Source organism: Amblyomma mixtum, chromosome 6, assembly GCF_055824585.1.
Source record: "Amblyomma mixtum isolate Tamu chromosome 6, ASM5582458v1, whole genome shotgun sequence".
Classification (NCBI taxonomy): Eukaryota; Metazoa; Arthropoda; class Arachnida; order Ixodida; family Ixodidae; genus Amblyomma; species Amblyomma mixtum.
The window spans coordinates 106,870,553-106,887,447 of NC_143017.1; the positions used below are offsets into that span (position 1 = coordinate 106,870,553).

The 16,895-nt window shown below is 44.8% G+C and overlaps 2 protein-coding genes and 1 non-coding gene across 6 annotated transcripts in view; 2 read left to right on the forward strand and 1 right to left on the reverse strand.

Moving 5' to 3' along the window:
• The window catches only part of LOC149339943 (acetylcholinesterase-like), a 113,992-nt gene extending 103,679 nt beyond the window's left edge, over nt 1–10,313 (forward strand). For 2 of the 4 annotated variants that reach the window (XM_089548663.1, XM_089548666.1), the window contains 2 exons: nt 3,703–5,211; nt 9,013–10,313. In XM_089548663.1, the coding sequence (XP_089404789.1) occupies nt 3,703–5,211; nt 9,013–9,160 (1,657 nt within the window). In that variant the 3' untranslated portion in view covers nt 9,161–10,313. The other 2 variants (XM_089548664.1, XM_089548665.1) reach the window with 2 other exon arrangements.
• Nucleotides 1–16,895, forward strand: part of LOC149339944 (acetylcholinesterase-1-like) — a 245,475-nt gene that overhangs the window by 103,140 nt on the left and 125,440 nt on the right. The gene's annotated exons all lie outside the window — the stretch shown is intronic.
• On the reverse strand, nt 14,924–15,026 carry LOC149339947 (U6 spliceosomal RNA). Its single transcript, XR_016283899.1, has one exon. It is a non-coding gene; the product is annotated as a U6 spliceosomal RNA (small nuclear RNA).

The window sequence follows — 16,895 nt, forward strand, 5'->3', positions numbered from 1 at the left end:
ATGGGTAGAAGGAAAGCAGAAGGAAATGTAAGTTCAGTCGGTATACCAGACGCGGTGAGGTGGCGCTGGAAATTTTCAGGACCCATCTGAAACAACAGAGGAGATAATGAAGTTCATCATGCGATGTCTGTCGATACGGCTTAATAGGGATGTGGCATTGGTTCTGGCGCTGTGATTTATGATGCTGACGGTGTATGGATGTTTACAGTCATTTAGTTCCTGTTCTCGCTTTGAGCCATAAGTTTCCGCAAATTTCCTTATTTACGAGAAAAGGATGTGAAGGGGTAGAGAATTGTTCGAGCTTTCGCTTCGTCCCTTGCTGTATTCATTGCAGAAGTCACAGGCAAAACAAAAACGTCGTGCACAGTCCGACATTATTTTCATGGTCGATATTGGAAATACTCCTCGCAAATTATCTGACACCTCTCCTCCTATTTCTATGGAGGCGACATTCTAGAGACTCGTGTACTGTGCGCTGTCAGTGCACGTTAAAGAACCCCAGGTGGTCGAAATTTCCGAAGCCCTTCACTACGGCGTCCTTCATAGCCCGAGTCACTTTCGGACGTTAAACCCCAATAAAACAACAAATAAACCATCCCCTATGTTTTTTTTATCTTTTTTTTGTCTGTTTGTCGGTTTAAACGAGCTGAAAAGGAAAATGTATCTTCACGTTGCGCAACTGCTTGTGTCCATACCTCGGCAGCCTTATGGCGTTTTTAACTTGTTTTGGACGCCGTATCTCCAAAACAACAAGGATAGAAACTCTCGTTATTTACGTATCAGTACTTCCTGCTTTCTCCACTTCTCCTACCTTAATGCCAAACAAGCGACGACGCGAAGTGAAGGCCCGAGTGATCGTTCGCGCGTGCAACCCGTCGAGGACAAGCGTTCGCAGTCACACGTGCCGCATAGTCGCCAGCTCATATTATAGAGAGTGAAGGGGCGCCTCCAATACTGCGCTATCACCGTCATCATCGATTCTGGTGCTGTCCTTTGCGCGCGCAAGGAGAGTGGCTGAAAGGGAACGTGACGCAGAAGGCCACGCCTGTGCGGCTATTTTTAAACAGCTGGATCGCGGCACAGTCTACGACTTCGACGACGTCGGTGAGTTCACGGAGCTCTTGCCTTTCGCTTACTCTGCGGATGTATTCGTGCTTTGTACCAGTGCGATGTGCGCGCACTAAGTCTCGCGAAGTGCTCACCACCTTAAGTTTGGTAAGGCCGTTATTTCTCGACTCAATACGAGACGTCTAAATTTAATGCCATTGTGCTCTGTGGTATTTATCCTGGCGGTAAACTAGCCTAAAATTATTACCTGAACTTAACCCCGCAGTCAAAGAAGGCAGTAGGTGATCGTTACTATGCGGACGTATTACCAGAATTGTTTTGGAGAAAATTTTATTCTCATTGCTCAGTAAATCGGCACAGCAGCCGCCCTTCAAATCGCACAAGCTAGCGTCATTATCAAGTATATGTAAAAATGGAGCTCACGAAATCGCGTATGTTGCAGAGAGGCGTCTAAACATGTGGATAAATTATTAGTTACTTGATATCATCTTCTTGCTGGTGAAGTAGTAAGTTGGCTTGCATAAACAATAGAAATGAGAGTATGTGTTTCGGGGCCCAATGGGATGTGGTGAGCCCATTAAATTTTTAAGGCACTAAGGCGGATGCCATTAAGTTTGTCCATGTGGCTCTGAGAAAACGGCGTTAAACATAAAGACCATAGGCAGTTAACGTTTTTGGTTGAACACGCGTGCTACTGGGATCAGAATTAGGTGCACTTCACACTGGCGCTTAAAATTTCATTGCTGTTTTTCCTTCGAAAATTCGTGGCGTGTTCCTATCCCTTCAGCGGCATCAAGCTTGCTCACTTAATACAAAGCATCTCCAAATTCAGAGTTCTACAGTTTATTTCCTCAGTTAAACTACCTTTATCCACTGGATCCAAGGGTGTTTTTCTGTGCGACCCAATCGCTAAAGCAGAACCTCTCCAGTGCGTGCGTGCGTGCGTGTGTGTGTGTGTGTGTGCGCGCGTGCGTGCGTGCGTGCGTGCGTGTGTGTGTGTGCGCGCGTGCGTGCGTGCGTGCGTGCGTGCGTGTGTGTGTGTGTGTGTGTGTGTGTGTGTGTGTGTGTGTGTGTGTGTGTGTGTGTGTGTGTGTGTGTGTGTGTGTGTGCGTGCGTGCGTGTGTGCGTGTGTGCGTGTGTGCGTGTGTGTGTGTGTGTGTGCAGCCTAAAAATGTTTAGATTGAATATTTACGCGATGCGATTTTTTTCCTTAATGACCGTGAAATGGGCTGTTGTCCCCGTTTGCAGTTGTAAATATTGCCAACAGTGGGCAGATGCTTTAGCCTTTCTTTAATTACAATACCATGCTGCCTGTCACTGACATTCGATTCTTGACGGCGTTATCTTATCAGAATGCGGAATTAGGTTGGTGACAGCACAAAATGTGGACTATAAATGACGTAATGACATTATCGCATATCGTGAACACCTCGATTCGGCGGCGTGAAGGGACAAGAACACCATTATTCACTATACGTGCACTTGATGTTTCCTATTTCTTTATCGTAGAGAATTATATTATCAATCTTTTCGCTTGCTATTAGTGCACCATGAGCGCATGTAAGGAGCGGATAACCACGCCCTACTGCATCTGCGGTAGAGTAGAGTGTCAGGTCGACAGGTAAAAAATGTTTCTTCTTTTTTTTCTTGCGCTTGGGGGGGGGGGGGGGGGGGACAACTCGGGTGGAAAAACAGGGAGGCAGGAGTGGGGCAGCGGTGCTTAGTGTTTCACGAAATGAAACGGGCCCTACAGCCGCGCCGAGAATCCGCATTACTGAGTATTGTAATTGTCCAGTGACTCTTATTGCACACAGCTAAGGGGGCTGCCTGTGCTATAGAGAAAGAGCTTCATGGTTTGTGGCGTTCTTTCAAATTGCTTAAGTGATGTTTCCTAACTAGGGCTTCATATCCTTGACTTGAGTACCGTGTCTTATTCATTATAAGCAAAGCTGTTTTTCGCTGTTGAAAACAGCGCACTGTAATGGTGCATATTTTACTTTTCGTCTCCCGAGGCATTACCTCTCACATTACAAAAGTTATCCTCGGCCCTACCGGCAAGATATATACGTTTTTTTCTCTATTACATAGTCCTGAACTATATTTCTTTGATACCTGAAATTGTTCAGTGACAACAAAAGTTGCCGCATTTTTAAACCGACTCATACGACAAATGAAAGTCGGCCCGAATCGATAGATAACGACATTCTGTCGACAAAGGTGCTGCTGCCCCGAACACAAACCCTTAGGAGGCTATATGAGACCAAAGTACTATGTAAAAAAGTGTCGCCATCACCGGCTGGTTTCACAAGTGAACTGCGTGCGCTTTCGTAGCTCTTAGGGCGTCGATCCCAGACACTAGGCTACACTGCCATTGAATTCCGAGCAGTAATCACTGAGCCCTTTTCGATGTAAACGTCACGTGTTTAGCTCGGGTGGCTAGAAAAATTATAAATGCAGTGTGACTAGTGATATATGCGTCTTTTGATGTCGGGTAGACTTCAACATACCCAGAAATAGCCAGGTAATTAAGAGGCACAGAAGTGAGTGCAACCTTTAGTTCAGTGGTGAAAAGCGTAATATTCGAAATTCATAGCTCTTAGTTAATTAGGCGCCTTTGCATATCTTTTTTTTCAGTACTACAGAAATGTGGGCCATTCTTGCATCAGCAATCACTGCTTGCTTCCTGATTACCAGCAAAGCTGAAGACACGGGCCCAGTGATCCGCACGACCACCGGAGACGTAGAGGCAACCATTATTTCGACATCAGACGGCCGTCCTGTGAGCTGCTTCAGGGGAATACCTTACGCTGAACCACCGCTAGGAGAATTACGCTTCAAGAAGCCGACGCCCAAGAAGCCCTGGCGAGGGAAGAGGTCAGACTTTCGCAGGCCGCCATTGTGTCCGCAACTTCCAGTGCGCATCAACAGTTTCTTCGTGATATCGCCAGATGATCCCGTTTCAGAAGACTGCCTGTACCTGAACGTGTTCGCGCCCTTTCACAACGACTCGACACCGAAACCCATCGTTGTCTACATCCACGGCGGTGCTTTCACGCTCGGAGGAATATCCTTACCGATATTCGATGCGGCTGAACTGGCAGGGCGAGGCGATTTGATCGTGGTCACCATCGCCTACAGGCTCGGAGCACTGGGATTTCTCAACATGGGAATCGAAGACTCTCCAGGCAACATGGGCCTCTACGACCAGCGGCTCGCTCTGCGATGGGTCAAGGAGAATGCCCTTTCCTTCGGCGGTGATCCGGACAGGATAACCCTGATGGGGCAGAGCGCAGGAGCCATTTCGGCTAGCATGCACCTCCTGTCGCCAAACAGCAGCGGCCTCTTCCGGCGTGCCTTCCTGCAGAGCGGCAGCCCCTTCGTCAGGGTCTTCATAAGCAAACCAGCGCAGGCCGCAGGCAGGGCGCGCTTGCTCGCTGACTTACTTGGGTGCAGCGAGAACGACGCTCGAAAGCTCCCTGCCTCCGAAGTGGTCGCTTGTCTGAGGTCCAAGAACTTCACGGATATCTTGAATGCGTCAGAGAGTTTCAATAGTGCAGGGGTGGACGGATTCTTTCCAGTCTTCAGCGACGACTTCCTGTCCCCGGAAATGGCCGCCAGAATTCAAACTGAACCGAACGCTCGGGAAATCATGCTGAGCGTCTGCGATTCGGAGGGCGACTTCTTCATGAACCACGTGCTTACGAACGTCCACCATATAGACAACGTGGCTGCAATCAAGAAAAAGACAGCGACATCGCTCGCGAAAGTGCTCCTGAGTGCACTGACCACTGCCGACACCAGGCCCATCATTAAGCATTACTTCGACCGTGTGACTGAGCAGAGCGGAGCCAGTGTGGTTCATGCCGCCAGCGACATCATCGGCGACTTGTTGATGGGTTGTCCCGCGCGGAAGCACGCCCGCATGCTGTCTGCTGCAAACACGTCGGTGTACGTCTTACGCTTCTCCGAGAAGGCATCGTTCGTCGACTGGGCGGACTGGGTTCGCCCTACGCACGCCGACGACATCCTGTTCAGCCTTGGCTCGGCTGCACTGCCGAGTTTCCGAGATAGGGGGGCCACCAAAGACGACTACGAGGTGATGAAAAACCTAATACACGCCATATCGACGTTCAGCCACAGCGGGTAAGCATTGAGTCAGAGCTACTTCGGAGCGGCTTCAAAAAATGTGACGTAACCGCCTCTCCTAAGTTCTTTCCTTCCTTCATGTTTACAAGTCATCTTTTCACGTGGCTTTTGTAGGACGTCATCACCTTAACACGTGACTCACTTTTTTAAAGCGATCTTGTCAAATGACTCACTATTGCTTCACTTAATTAGTCGCGGTAATTAGTGATGCCGTCATCATTTTTCATAATGCTATTTTCAATTTTATTAAACTCAGTTTTCTTAATGACAATAATTTCTTAATCGTTTTACTAGTTAACGTTGTGACATCATTCTTCATCACGGCATATAACATCATTAATTTATTGCTCATTATTCCTTAAACTTTTACATATTCACTCATCTGGAGTGACGTCATCGTGTGGACATGTCTTGCGAACAAGTTCTGCGGACAAGATATGTGGGCACAAGTGAACTATATAATGTTTTCGCAATAATAACAGTATTTAAGAATAGAAGGTGTACGCTAGGCATATTTTTCGCCGTCTGAAAGCGTGAAACAGGTCCAAGGGTAGAAAAGTGCTCCTCACGTGGCTTTTATGCTGTTTCTTTTTAATACTTGTGTTTGCTGCGATCGAAGGCACCACTATGTCGCTATCACGTGACCACCCCGTGCATGTAGCTGGTGCCTGGTGGCTCGCGCTAACTTTTCCAACACACAACAAAGGTTCCCAAGAAAGGCACCTTTCTGTTCGCAGTCAATTCGCCTCCACGCAACCGAGCGGGACCGGGGCTGAAGAGGCAAGAGGTGGGGTAGAGGTGTTGGGGAAGTAAACCCCACGGACATCCCGCACGGGCTGTATCTCTATGTAATGATTATCGCATATCAGCTAACGCCGAGTTTCATCATTGCCAGTTGTGTAATCGCCATCCAATTTTTTTTCCTTACATCGATGTATAGTGCTGCTGCGGTGGCTCAGCGGTTCGTGCTGCTAGGCTGCTGACCCGCAAGACGCGGGTTCGATCCCGCGCACGGCGGTCCCATTTCTATGGAGGCGAAATGCTAGAGGCCCATGTACTGTGCAATGTCCGCGCACGCTAAAGAACGCCAGGTGGTCCAAATTACCTGGAGCCCTCCACTACGACGTCCCTCATAGCTTGAGTAACTCAGTGACGTTAAACCCTATAAAAGAAACTATAAACGAAACATCTTTATGTTCTGCAGGGCTTGAAGGGAGAGAGGGCTTGCTATTCCGGCCCGTATTTAAGATTTTTTTTTTATTTATTTGGTCATACTGTTAACCCTCAAATGAGGGTCGTTACAGGGAGGGAACAAAAACAAATACATAAATGAGCAATCATGAGTCAGAGTTCAAAATTTGTGCACCATTTCTCAAAAATATATCAACACCTAGCTCAAATTGTTGCACGTTCATACTCTCCACAACATCACTTGGCAATCTGTTCCACATTTCAATTACATCAGGGAAGAAAGAATACCGGTACACATCCGTACGTGTGTTAATAGGCTGTAGTACCTTGCTGTGGTTTTTCCGGGAACCACGTTTTAGAGGCGCTTTCACATAATGTTCTTTATTTATTTTTAATGTCCCTTGCATTATCTGGAGAAAAAGTTTGAGTCTATGTTTTATTCTTCTAATTGCCAGCGTTTCCAGTTCACACTGCTGCATCATCTTTGTAACCGAGTCAGTACGGCGATACTTTGAACATATAAAACGTGCTGAAATCCGCTGTACTCTTTCTACCTTCTTTTTTAAGCATTTTTGGTGAGGGCTCCACACAGCATTCGCATATTCCAGAACTGGTCGTATAAACGTTTTGTAGGCGACTAACTTAATTTCTCTAGTTGCGTTTGGAAGTTTTCTCCTAAGAAAGCAAAGCTTCTGGTACGCTTTTGAATAGATATTCTCAATATGAATACGCCAGTCTAGATTATGCGTCACTGTCACCCCTAAGTACCGGAAACTCTGCACCTCGACCAAGGTATTTTCTCCAATATTATATTCAAATCTGATAACGTTCTGTTTTTTAGTTACGTGAGTGTATGTAGATTTATTGTAGTTAATTACCATGCCCCATCTTTGGCACCACGAGTTTAATGATTGTAGGCATTTATTTAGTTTGATCTGATCTTCCGTGCAGGCTACACGCGTGTAAATTAGACAATCATCGGCGAATAGTTTAATTTTTACAGGTGGGTTAATATTAGACGGAATATCATTAATATACAATAAAAACAAAAGTGGGCCTAAAACAGACCCCTGCGGCACTCCAGACACAACTTCACACTTCCCCGACTCACTTTTCCCGATTCTGACCCTTTGATAACGGTTTTTTAAATATGCCTGAATCCACAATACTACATTTTCACTAATTCCTAGGCTCCTCAATTTGGAAAGTAGTTTATGATGTGCAACTTTATCGAATGCCTTCGCAAAGTCTATACATACAACATCTACCTGTTGGCATTCATCTGTAGCTGTACAAAGGTCATGTACAGTTTCGATTAGCTGTGTCACCGTCGAAAGGCCAGATCGGAAACCGTGCTGAACTGGGCATAATAAATCGTTTTTTTCTAAAAAATACAGAATATGTTTTGCTATTGCATGCTCTAGGACTTTACAGCACACAGAAGTGAGCGATACCGGTCTGTAGTTGTTTACACATAGCCTATTGCCACTTTTAAATATCGGAACAACGGTGGCATCGCGCCAGTCCTGAGGTACTGAATGATCCCGCAAAGATTTTTCGAATAAAAGCTGCAAATAATACGACATCCATTCAGCGTACCGTTGAAGAAATACCGTTGGTATTTCATCTGGGCCACACGATTTTTTTGCATCCAACCTAAGCAAATGCTGGAACACGCCCTCCCTTGTAATGCGTAGGTCTTCCATTGGGTATTGTATTGCGCAGACTAAAGGATCACCGTCACTGTCACATCTATCCTTCGTGAAAACTGATTGGAAAAAATGATTAAATACGTTTGCAATATCTTTCTTTTCTGTCACGACTGCGTCGCCATCCACTATCTGTTCTATTTCATTCTTTCTATCTGCGAAATATCGCCAAAACTTTTGTGGCGAGCTTTTAAGGAAGTTTGTAAGCGTTTTATTGAAGAACGTTTTCTTTGACTCCACCAATGCAGATTTTAGCATTTGTTTGGTTATTGAAAGTTCTGTTGCCCTGCTTTTTTTCTTCCTTAACCTTTTTATCTTACGCTTAAGGTGTATGATGCTCCTAGTTATCCATGGATTTTTTTGCTGTGATTTCCTTATACGTGTGGGGACAAAATGATCTATGCAATATTTGATTATGCCTTTAAGTCGGTCCCATAGTTCTTCTACACTTTCGCGGTTGGATGCTATTTCAAATTCATTAAAGCTTTCTTCCAGAACGTCTAGGATGGACGTGTCATTCGCACGGCCATAATCCTTAACATGCATCACGACATATGGTTTCTTACAGATACTGTATGTAATATATTTATGTAAGACAGGTCAAACTTTTGGCTCACATGCTTAGCGGAAAAACAAGTGGTATCTTGTGCAACGCCTCTGTACTGTTCTGAGCAGTGATCAGTGAACAGTTGCCATATCTTGATTTTTGCATACTGATGCCTACAGAAACAAGGCTTTTAGTAAGGCACTCCGCTTTATCTTTCTTTATGAAAGTTTAACAAAAGACTGTTTCTTTTAAAATTTGTTCAGCAAACGCTATGCATGAATGTTTTAAGACACAGTCCAGAGGGTTTTATAGTGTTTCAACGCTTACTGTGACCTCTTGTGACCCTTTCAGCATCCCAAAGGTCACGGATGGAACCACGTGGCCAACATTCTGTGACCAAGAGGGATACCTGCATTTTCAAAATGGCACCAACGTCCCTAAAAAGCATTTCCTTGGTGCCACTTGCGAATTTTGGAACAGCCTTCAACTCCCGGATTGAAGAGCAAGTCACGGTCTCCGCCTGGGTTTCATGACACGGCATCCCATGCGGCACGCTGATTGTTATTGCAGGCTGGCATTATGTCCAAAACCACACTGCTCATTTTTCAAGCACTTGTTTTTAAGAAAGCACGTCCATATCTTTTCTTCTTTCGCACCTTCACCAAAGAAAAGAAAGATGTCCGCGCTAATTTTAAAGGTTAGCTTCTCGACGCTCTTTTCACTCATAGCTATCGATTTCGCCCATTTTTGTAAAATAGACTTTAATTTGAACTCGGCATTAATCACCGAGGGTGTTGCGCGCCATAGTCACCAATGCCATGTGGCGTGTTAGTTTGTGGCAGGTGAGCAATGCCGTCCTTTCGCTGTGCTCTGAGGTCATCTTGTTTTCATAAATGTATACCTGGTTCGAAAGCTGCTGGACTCAGAGTTACTGCATATTTTCCAGTATAAAGAACTGTACTCCAACCAGTGCAGTGCGAAAGAAATAATACTGCAGGGCGCACGTGAAGAATGTGGTTGCCAGTGGCTTAGCATTGCTCGAGGGGCGTTTTGATTTTTATCTATATGAATTAGCGCCTTTAAAAAGAGGACCTTAGGAATAGGCTGCCAGGCACTTCTGTTTTGTTTGCAAATCTTATTTCCGTTCCCTCCATTTTTATACTGTGGTGCGCAAGTTTACATGTACGCCTGAGGGCAAAAGTGTCACATGTCTGCGTTCGCTTAAAAGAAAAAGCAAATCGCCAGCTTCCTTCTTTTGCTCTTCAAGAGCAGCAGTTTCAGTTGACCAGGGTATCAGAATTGAATTTATTCAGACCGTTCCGTTCTACTGGTGCTTACAGGCGTCTTATTGAAAGAACTTTGCACAAAATGCAGCGCGCTTTCAAATTCCCGTGATGACCGACCTGCCCATCTCGCTGTCGTGAGTGTTCAGTCCCATAATGTATAAAATGCAGCCCAGAGACGTCGCGCATTTCTTTATAAAACCATACATCGTGAATAAAATATTTATCACTCACTCTTAGGTGAAAACTACCAAGGAAAGCAATCTGTTGCAGACAGCTACACCTTCGAACATATCTCTGATTGATTGATTGATTGATTGATTGATTGATTGATTGATTGATTGATTGATTGATTGATTGATTGATTGATTGATTGATTGATTGATTGATTGATTGATTGATTGATTGATTGATTGATTGATTGATTGATTGATTGATTGATTGATTGATTGACAGTTCATCCACTCGCTCTTCGTTCATTTTGTTCGTTTATTAGTTCTTTCGTTCACTCCTTTAATGATGTTAATGATGTACTTAACGATTCATATGATCTTATTTTTGTGTTCGATGCTTCTTCAGTTTGGCCGGGTCACTACAAGGTTAATGAAAGTGCTGATGACGTGTATGTAGAAGCGTATAGGATCCACACAGTCGTTGGATTCCCTTGGGTGAAGTCAATGCCTTCATCGCAACGGGAGAGTCGAAATATTTTGTGCGCAGAATGCTATCCTCTAGTATGCGTGCACGTCCACTTAATGCTGCCATGTTTTACGCGTACGAAACAATAATCCAGCCAGAAGCAATGAAATAAAAGGCGGCCTATTTGCTGAGCTGTACCACAGCATGGACTGGCATTTCTGGAAACCCCCGACGTTTTTCAATGAGGCTAAGCAATAACTCACTCTCGTTCGCACTGATTTACGAATAAGTGCTTCGCAGTCCCCGCGTGCAGCACAGCGCAGAAAGTATTTTTTTTTTTCACTTGCGGTCTGCTCTATAAAACACTGTGACGACTTTTACGCCTTATTGCGTTTAGTATGCAACGTTGTAAATAAAGGTTTGGAACAGATGCTGTCAAGGCTTTCGTTACATAACTGACCAATAATGCAAGCAACTCTCCATCACGCTCAGCTTGAGTGCGTTTGTGTTGGTCGAGGCAGCCGAGCAAATTTCTTTGGGGACGTTATGCTCCAGCGGACTAAGCTCGGCAGGGAGTTATTTCAGCGTTGATCCATGCCCAACATTTTCAGCTCGCGCAAAGCACACAACAAACAAAAAGGCGCAAGGGGAAAGTATGAAATTGCGTCAGTGGATCTCACACCAAGTGCTTGACGACCAGCACCTGTAACTGCTCGCGGTCGCGCGCATCCCACATGCTAACAGCTATGAACAGTCAAGCTGAGATATATCGAAACCTGATGTTTCCAATTACAGTCGTGCCTCATTAACATGGACACTTTGGTTCCCGGCAGCGGCGGTCGCCCGCAGCAGTTCCCGGCAGCAGTTCGATCCTGGCAGCGGCGGTCGCATTTCGATGGAGGCCAAATTCTAGAGGCCCATGTACTGTGCTATGTCAGTGCTCGTTAAAGAACCCCAGGTAGTCGAAATTATCCGGAGACCTCCACTACGGCACCCCTCAAAGCCGCAGTCGCTTTGGGGCGTTAAACTCCATAAAGCCACAAACCACAAACTTTGGTTTCCGAGCAAAAGTGTCCATAACGTGAGTTGTCTATAGAAACGAATCATGAAGAAAAACAAAATAAAATATTAAAGACTTTATGATTGCTAGCTGCTTCTGTGCCCAATGGCGGGCAGTGAAGTTAAAATCTTGCAATCTTGGAAGCTCCAGGTGTATTATTCTGACCGCCATTATCTTTAAAATTGTGCGGTGCATGTTTGTAGTACTTTTGAATCTCCCGGTGGTCCATGAGACGCGGGATGGCGCCTCTTGACGTGGTGAAGTACCTCCTGCCACAACTTTGTTCATGTGAAGAACCCTGTACTCACTCGGCTGACAGCTGCTGAATGCTGTTTTCAAAGCAATGCACAGAGAGAACGTCTATTATAGCCATTCATGCAGCGCCGGAAATGATAAGATGCATCGACCGGGTACTTCACCACAACACAGCATACCACACATGCAATAAGGCCATTACTACGGCGTTTGCTCCTTCACTCTGCCTTTTGCTGGTGTTCTGTACTCAAAATGCAAGGGGTGGAGCATCTGGCAGAGGCTATCCGATTCTGTTCACATCGCTATCCATACATTAGCCGGACAAAATAAATTGGTCCCAATGGGCTCCGCGCACTTTCGCCGTGTTCGTTGTCCGGGAAAGGGACACCTTTACACATGGTTTTATTTACACCTCGTTTTTCGCATTAAACAGCTGTAAATACATTGGAAAAATTTGGCACCCAGAAAAATTGTCTGTAATTAGAATCGTATAAACGGGGCCTGAGTTGCTTTTGGACATTAAACCCCCATAAACCGTAAACGATGATCTTCTTTCCAGTTCAGTATATTCAGATTCGACAATGATAACAGATTGCAGCGGTAGGTTGGCGGCAAATCATCGGCGCCCCATACGAAGAAAGAGCCAGATTAGTGTCTTGACCAAGTCAGAAACCACAAAGCCGCCTGCTTTGCCAGCGAGAGGTTATCGACTTAAACACACATTCGGGAGACTACTGGTTTCAAAACCGAATGAAGGCAGTCTTCGGACACCCAGGATGACCACGTCATCCCGTAGTGGTGGCGTCATTGAGCTTCCTTGCTATGGACCAGGCTGTATCATACAATCAAAGACCGCACGTTATCACCAACCAGTATGTGACCGCGAGAGTTTTTTAGTGGCGCCATGATATGGAAGCAACTTCGCTGAGATTGAAAAACACTTTCACCCGACCACAGGACCATCACACATGACACCTAGTCGTGTTGACTTGCCAAGGAAGTCGTGAATATGGCTCAAGTATGCACCCGCCGCAGTAGCATATATTATTCGATAGCTTCTAAAACTTACCCGTTCTATGAAACAGATTGCGACGCGCAGTTCATGGCTACAACAGCAGGGATGTCGAGTGTTGTTGTTTTGTTGTTGTCCTCCAAATAATGGCGCGTACCCACTGCGGGGGATTGGCCAAGACGCAGGCGGCAACTGATAGGTACTCAGAATGTTAAACAAGTAAATAAATGAGGGGAAAAAAAGTAACGGTACTAATGATAATAATAATAATAATAATTAGGAAATAAATGAAAGAAATTCAGATGTGTAAATTGAAATAAGCTAAACAAATACTGTGAGATTGGTGACTGAAATAGAGAACGGGGCTAAATATGCCATGTTTCGGAAAGCTTTCGTTGCAGAGAAACATTGATCATGAGAAAGAGCAGAGCTTAAGACGGCAGCCATTTAGTGTCTGTAAGGAAAGTTTGAATGACGGAGAGCACATTCCAGTTGCTGTGCCCAAGGGAGGAAGCACCAAGAGACAAAACAACCCCAGCTGACAGACTTAGACCTAGCTGTCGTAACGGATGCTCTAGCAGGCGGCTCCGTAAAGAGGTGAAACGGCGGCAGGTCAACAAGAAATGATCTATCGTTTCAGGTTCGCCGCGGAACGGGCACAATGGGGAGACCGCCAGATCAGGTCTATAAAGGTAGAAGTTTAAGCGAGACACGCGACAGCGTAGACGCGTGAAGGAAACCTCAAGCTTGCGTGATCGCCGTCCTTTACTGCACCACGGGTAAATGAGATGCCGAAATTCGCGAGAGGAGGTCAAAGCTGATGCTGCGAGTTCTTTCAAGAGCAGATACGTGCGAAACCTGGTCGCAGTAATATATGCGCTGGGCGGAAGCAAAGTTACGACTGGGCCTTGAAGAGATGTCTTCGCCAGGGTCTCAGCCACCTCAATGAAATAGATTCCTCTGTGCCCAGGCACCCAGACCAACCGTAACGAACACACGTGGGGTGAAATCAAGCATTTGAGTAAGCGGAGTGCCTGAGATGTTGTAGACGTGGTGAGAGATGAACACAAGGATAATGAATCCGTCATAATTATGACAGAAGACAAAGAGCTGTTTAATTTGCGCAACGCCAAGACTACTGCTAGAAATTGGGCCAAATAAATAGGGGTGTAATCTGGAAGGCGGAGTGAGAATGACCAGTCAAGGGAGATGGAGAAGATACCAACACCGGCCTTTTTCTTCACACTGTGAGGCGTCTGTCGCTATGAGCATATGAGAGTTAAAGCGCAGGAAGTAATCCTGTTATAAACCGCTGAGCAAATGAAAAGGCATTAACTTTGCATGTTTTGGAAAGATGTCATCGAAGACAATCTGATTAGATGAAGAATTTTCGCATACCGCAAGGATGTCCTAAATGCGGACGTTTAAGGGGTCAAGGAGGGATTGCACAAAACAAATCTGAGGGGTACGGAAAAGAGACCAGGTTTCGTTAAAAAATGGCCTAGGCTGAGGAAGGAAGATCAAATTTGACGCATGAAGCGACGAATCGCACATTTTTACAAGCGTTTTCACCGTTAAGAGCCAAAATCTTGAAGGCAGTGATGGAATACGCGCTTCCAGGTACAAAACGGAATTCGCCACAAATTTTGGAAGGACCAGACAGAGGCGCAACGCCTCCCGCTCCAAGAGAATCAAGGGGCGAAGTTTATACGCTGGCGCACCAGAGAATAAAACACAGCCGAACTCTAAGGCTGGACGGACATACGTTTTATAAATCATAAGAAGCGAGTGCCTTCTCATGCCGGAACGAACGTTGCTCAGCCTGTGCAGCATACCGACTGCTCGGACTCCTTTCGCAGTGATCGCAGTGAAAGAGAAGGATCATAAATTACTCCGAGGTATTTAATACTTTGCACTTGAGGAATTACATGGTTCCGTTAAACAATAGAGATATTAACTGGATGAGAGAGCGGGAAAACCAATAAAGCACATTTATTGACATTAAGAGACATTAAAAATGTGGAATGCTTCACGATTTTGCGTGTCATCCTTGCTCAGGGGCCATGCTAATCTTCTCTGTATCGTTCCAATTTTAGTATATATACTTCGGAAGTGTTGTCCGCTTCTTGTAAGCTGTGGAAAAGATGTTTTTTATTCAATCACGCTCTCATGTGCTAATATCTATATCGGCCAGACGGGGAGATGCCTAAATACAAGGCTACAAGAACATCGTAGAAATCTATAAGGTGTTAACTCGGGTGAGCTAAGCAAACACTGCAGCCAATGTAAAAACTGCCCACCTGCCTTTGAAAGAACGGCCGTTCTACGCAAGTGCCGCGACACCGCCACAAGGGTGACAGTAGACGCTCTGGCAATATCAAGATTCTCTGATAATGTGTCAGCAAGCCATCCGTACACCTTAGCAAAAAACAGCTGATCTTTCTAAGCGCCCATGAGCATGCCAATGACTGAAGGAAAGGTTACGGACCAACGAGATAATTGTGCCACGGGAAATGAGTTGTTTCCCTGTGTTGTTACGGGACTGGGCCTAGTTCAAGGCAATAAACCGTGTTGTCAGTCAGCGCCTGTGTTTGAGTTAATCTTTCTTTTCCGTGTTCCGACCGCGCTGTTTCTAATGAGAGTAGAAGGAGTAGGAACCTATGGCTGAAATTCCTGAGGCTGAAATTTTTTTCAGTATTATTCCGTTCTTTTTACTATTTTCGGTAAAATCTTGGTGCTTCTAGAAGCGGCAGATTATATTTAACCAGGCGCTGAAATCATCTAGAACTCGAAAAACTCAAAAAAGGTGAAATTTGACGGAGATTTAAAAAAACAACCGCTACGATTTTCTTTAACATTTCTCTAACACCTTTAGTACCTGTGATTCTAGCCGAAGAAAAAAGTGTTGCATTAAGTTTTTTTTTAATTACAAAATTAAAGGCCTAACACAGACCGTATTTTCGTTCTATTACCACTACTGGATATGCCGTGGTAAAAAGAGCAACGGTCATGAATTCGACTTCGAACTGAACGCATGTTCTAGAGTTTGATTTAGCACAATGGCAGAATCTCAGAAAATGCCTCGGAAGCATGTTTTCACTTGCGTTTTATTTTATTTTTTTTTAATACGTGAGAACCGGAATACGTTAACTTCTTCACGGGGCTCACATATTTCTGACTAGTGGGACTATAACTTTGGCCTATTTCAAAAGTACTTCATGGGGATTTGGCTTGGAAGTAGATTTATAAAACACTTACCTCAAGCTTTCATACCGTTTAGATCGGCGTCAGTTGGTTTAATTAATTACAATCTGTTTTCTCTTTCTTTTTTGGAGGGGGGGGGGGGGGGGAGCACAATGTGGTCGATTCTCGGCAACACAGTTTCCTCAGGGAGTTGTCCGCGGTCACGCAGGAGTTTGAGGCAGTGCATGATTTCGCTGCAGCAATAGATAAACAAAGCCAGATAGACATTATTTTCCTAGATTCGGAAAAAGCGTTTGATTGTGCTTCCCGTCCAAAGTTATCATTGAAATTACAAGCCTTACTTATGAATCACGCATTGCTTGCATGAACTGCCGCATATCTGTTTTCTCGACGTCAATGTGTGTCAGTGGACGGAGTATGCTCTATTTCTATGTTTGTAAAGTCAGGTGTCATGCCGGGGTCCGTTCTAGGGATTCTCTTCTTTTTAGTTTTTATTAAATATATTGTCAATGAAGTGTCCACGAAATTAAAGCTTTTTGAAGATGACTGTATAATCTTCAACGAAATTAAAGATGCAAGTAAAATACAAAAATACAAATCAAATCAAAACAATACAATTAAAAATAGAAACTTGATGTACGACGGGGAAAGTGAAAATACACAGTTAAAAAACAGTAGCAATAACTACAACGCGTAAAAAGAAACCCCTCACCTTTCCGTATCCCGCTAATGGTCACCTTATGTCGTCCATTAAAAGTAACAAATACTTAGCTATTATTAC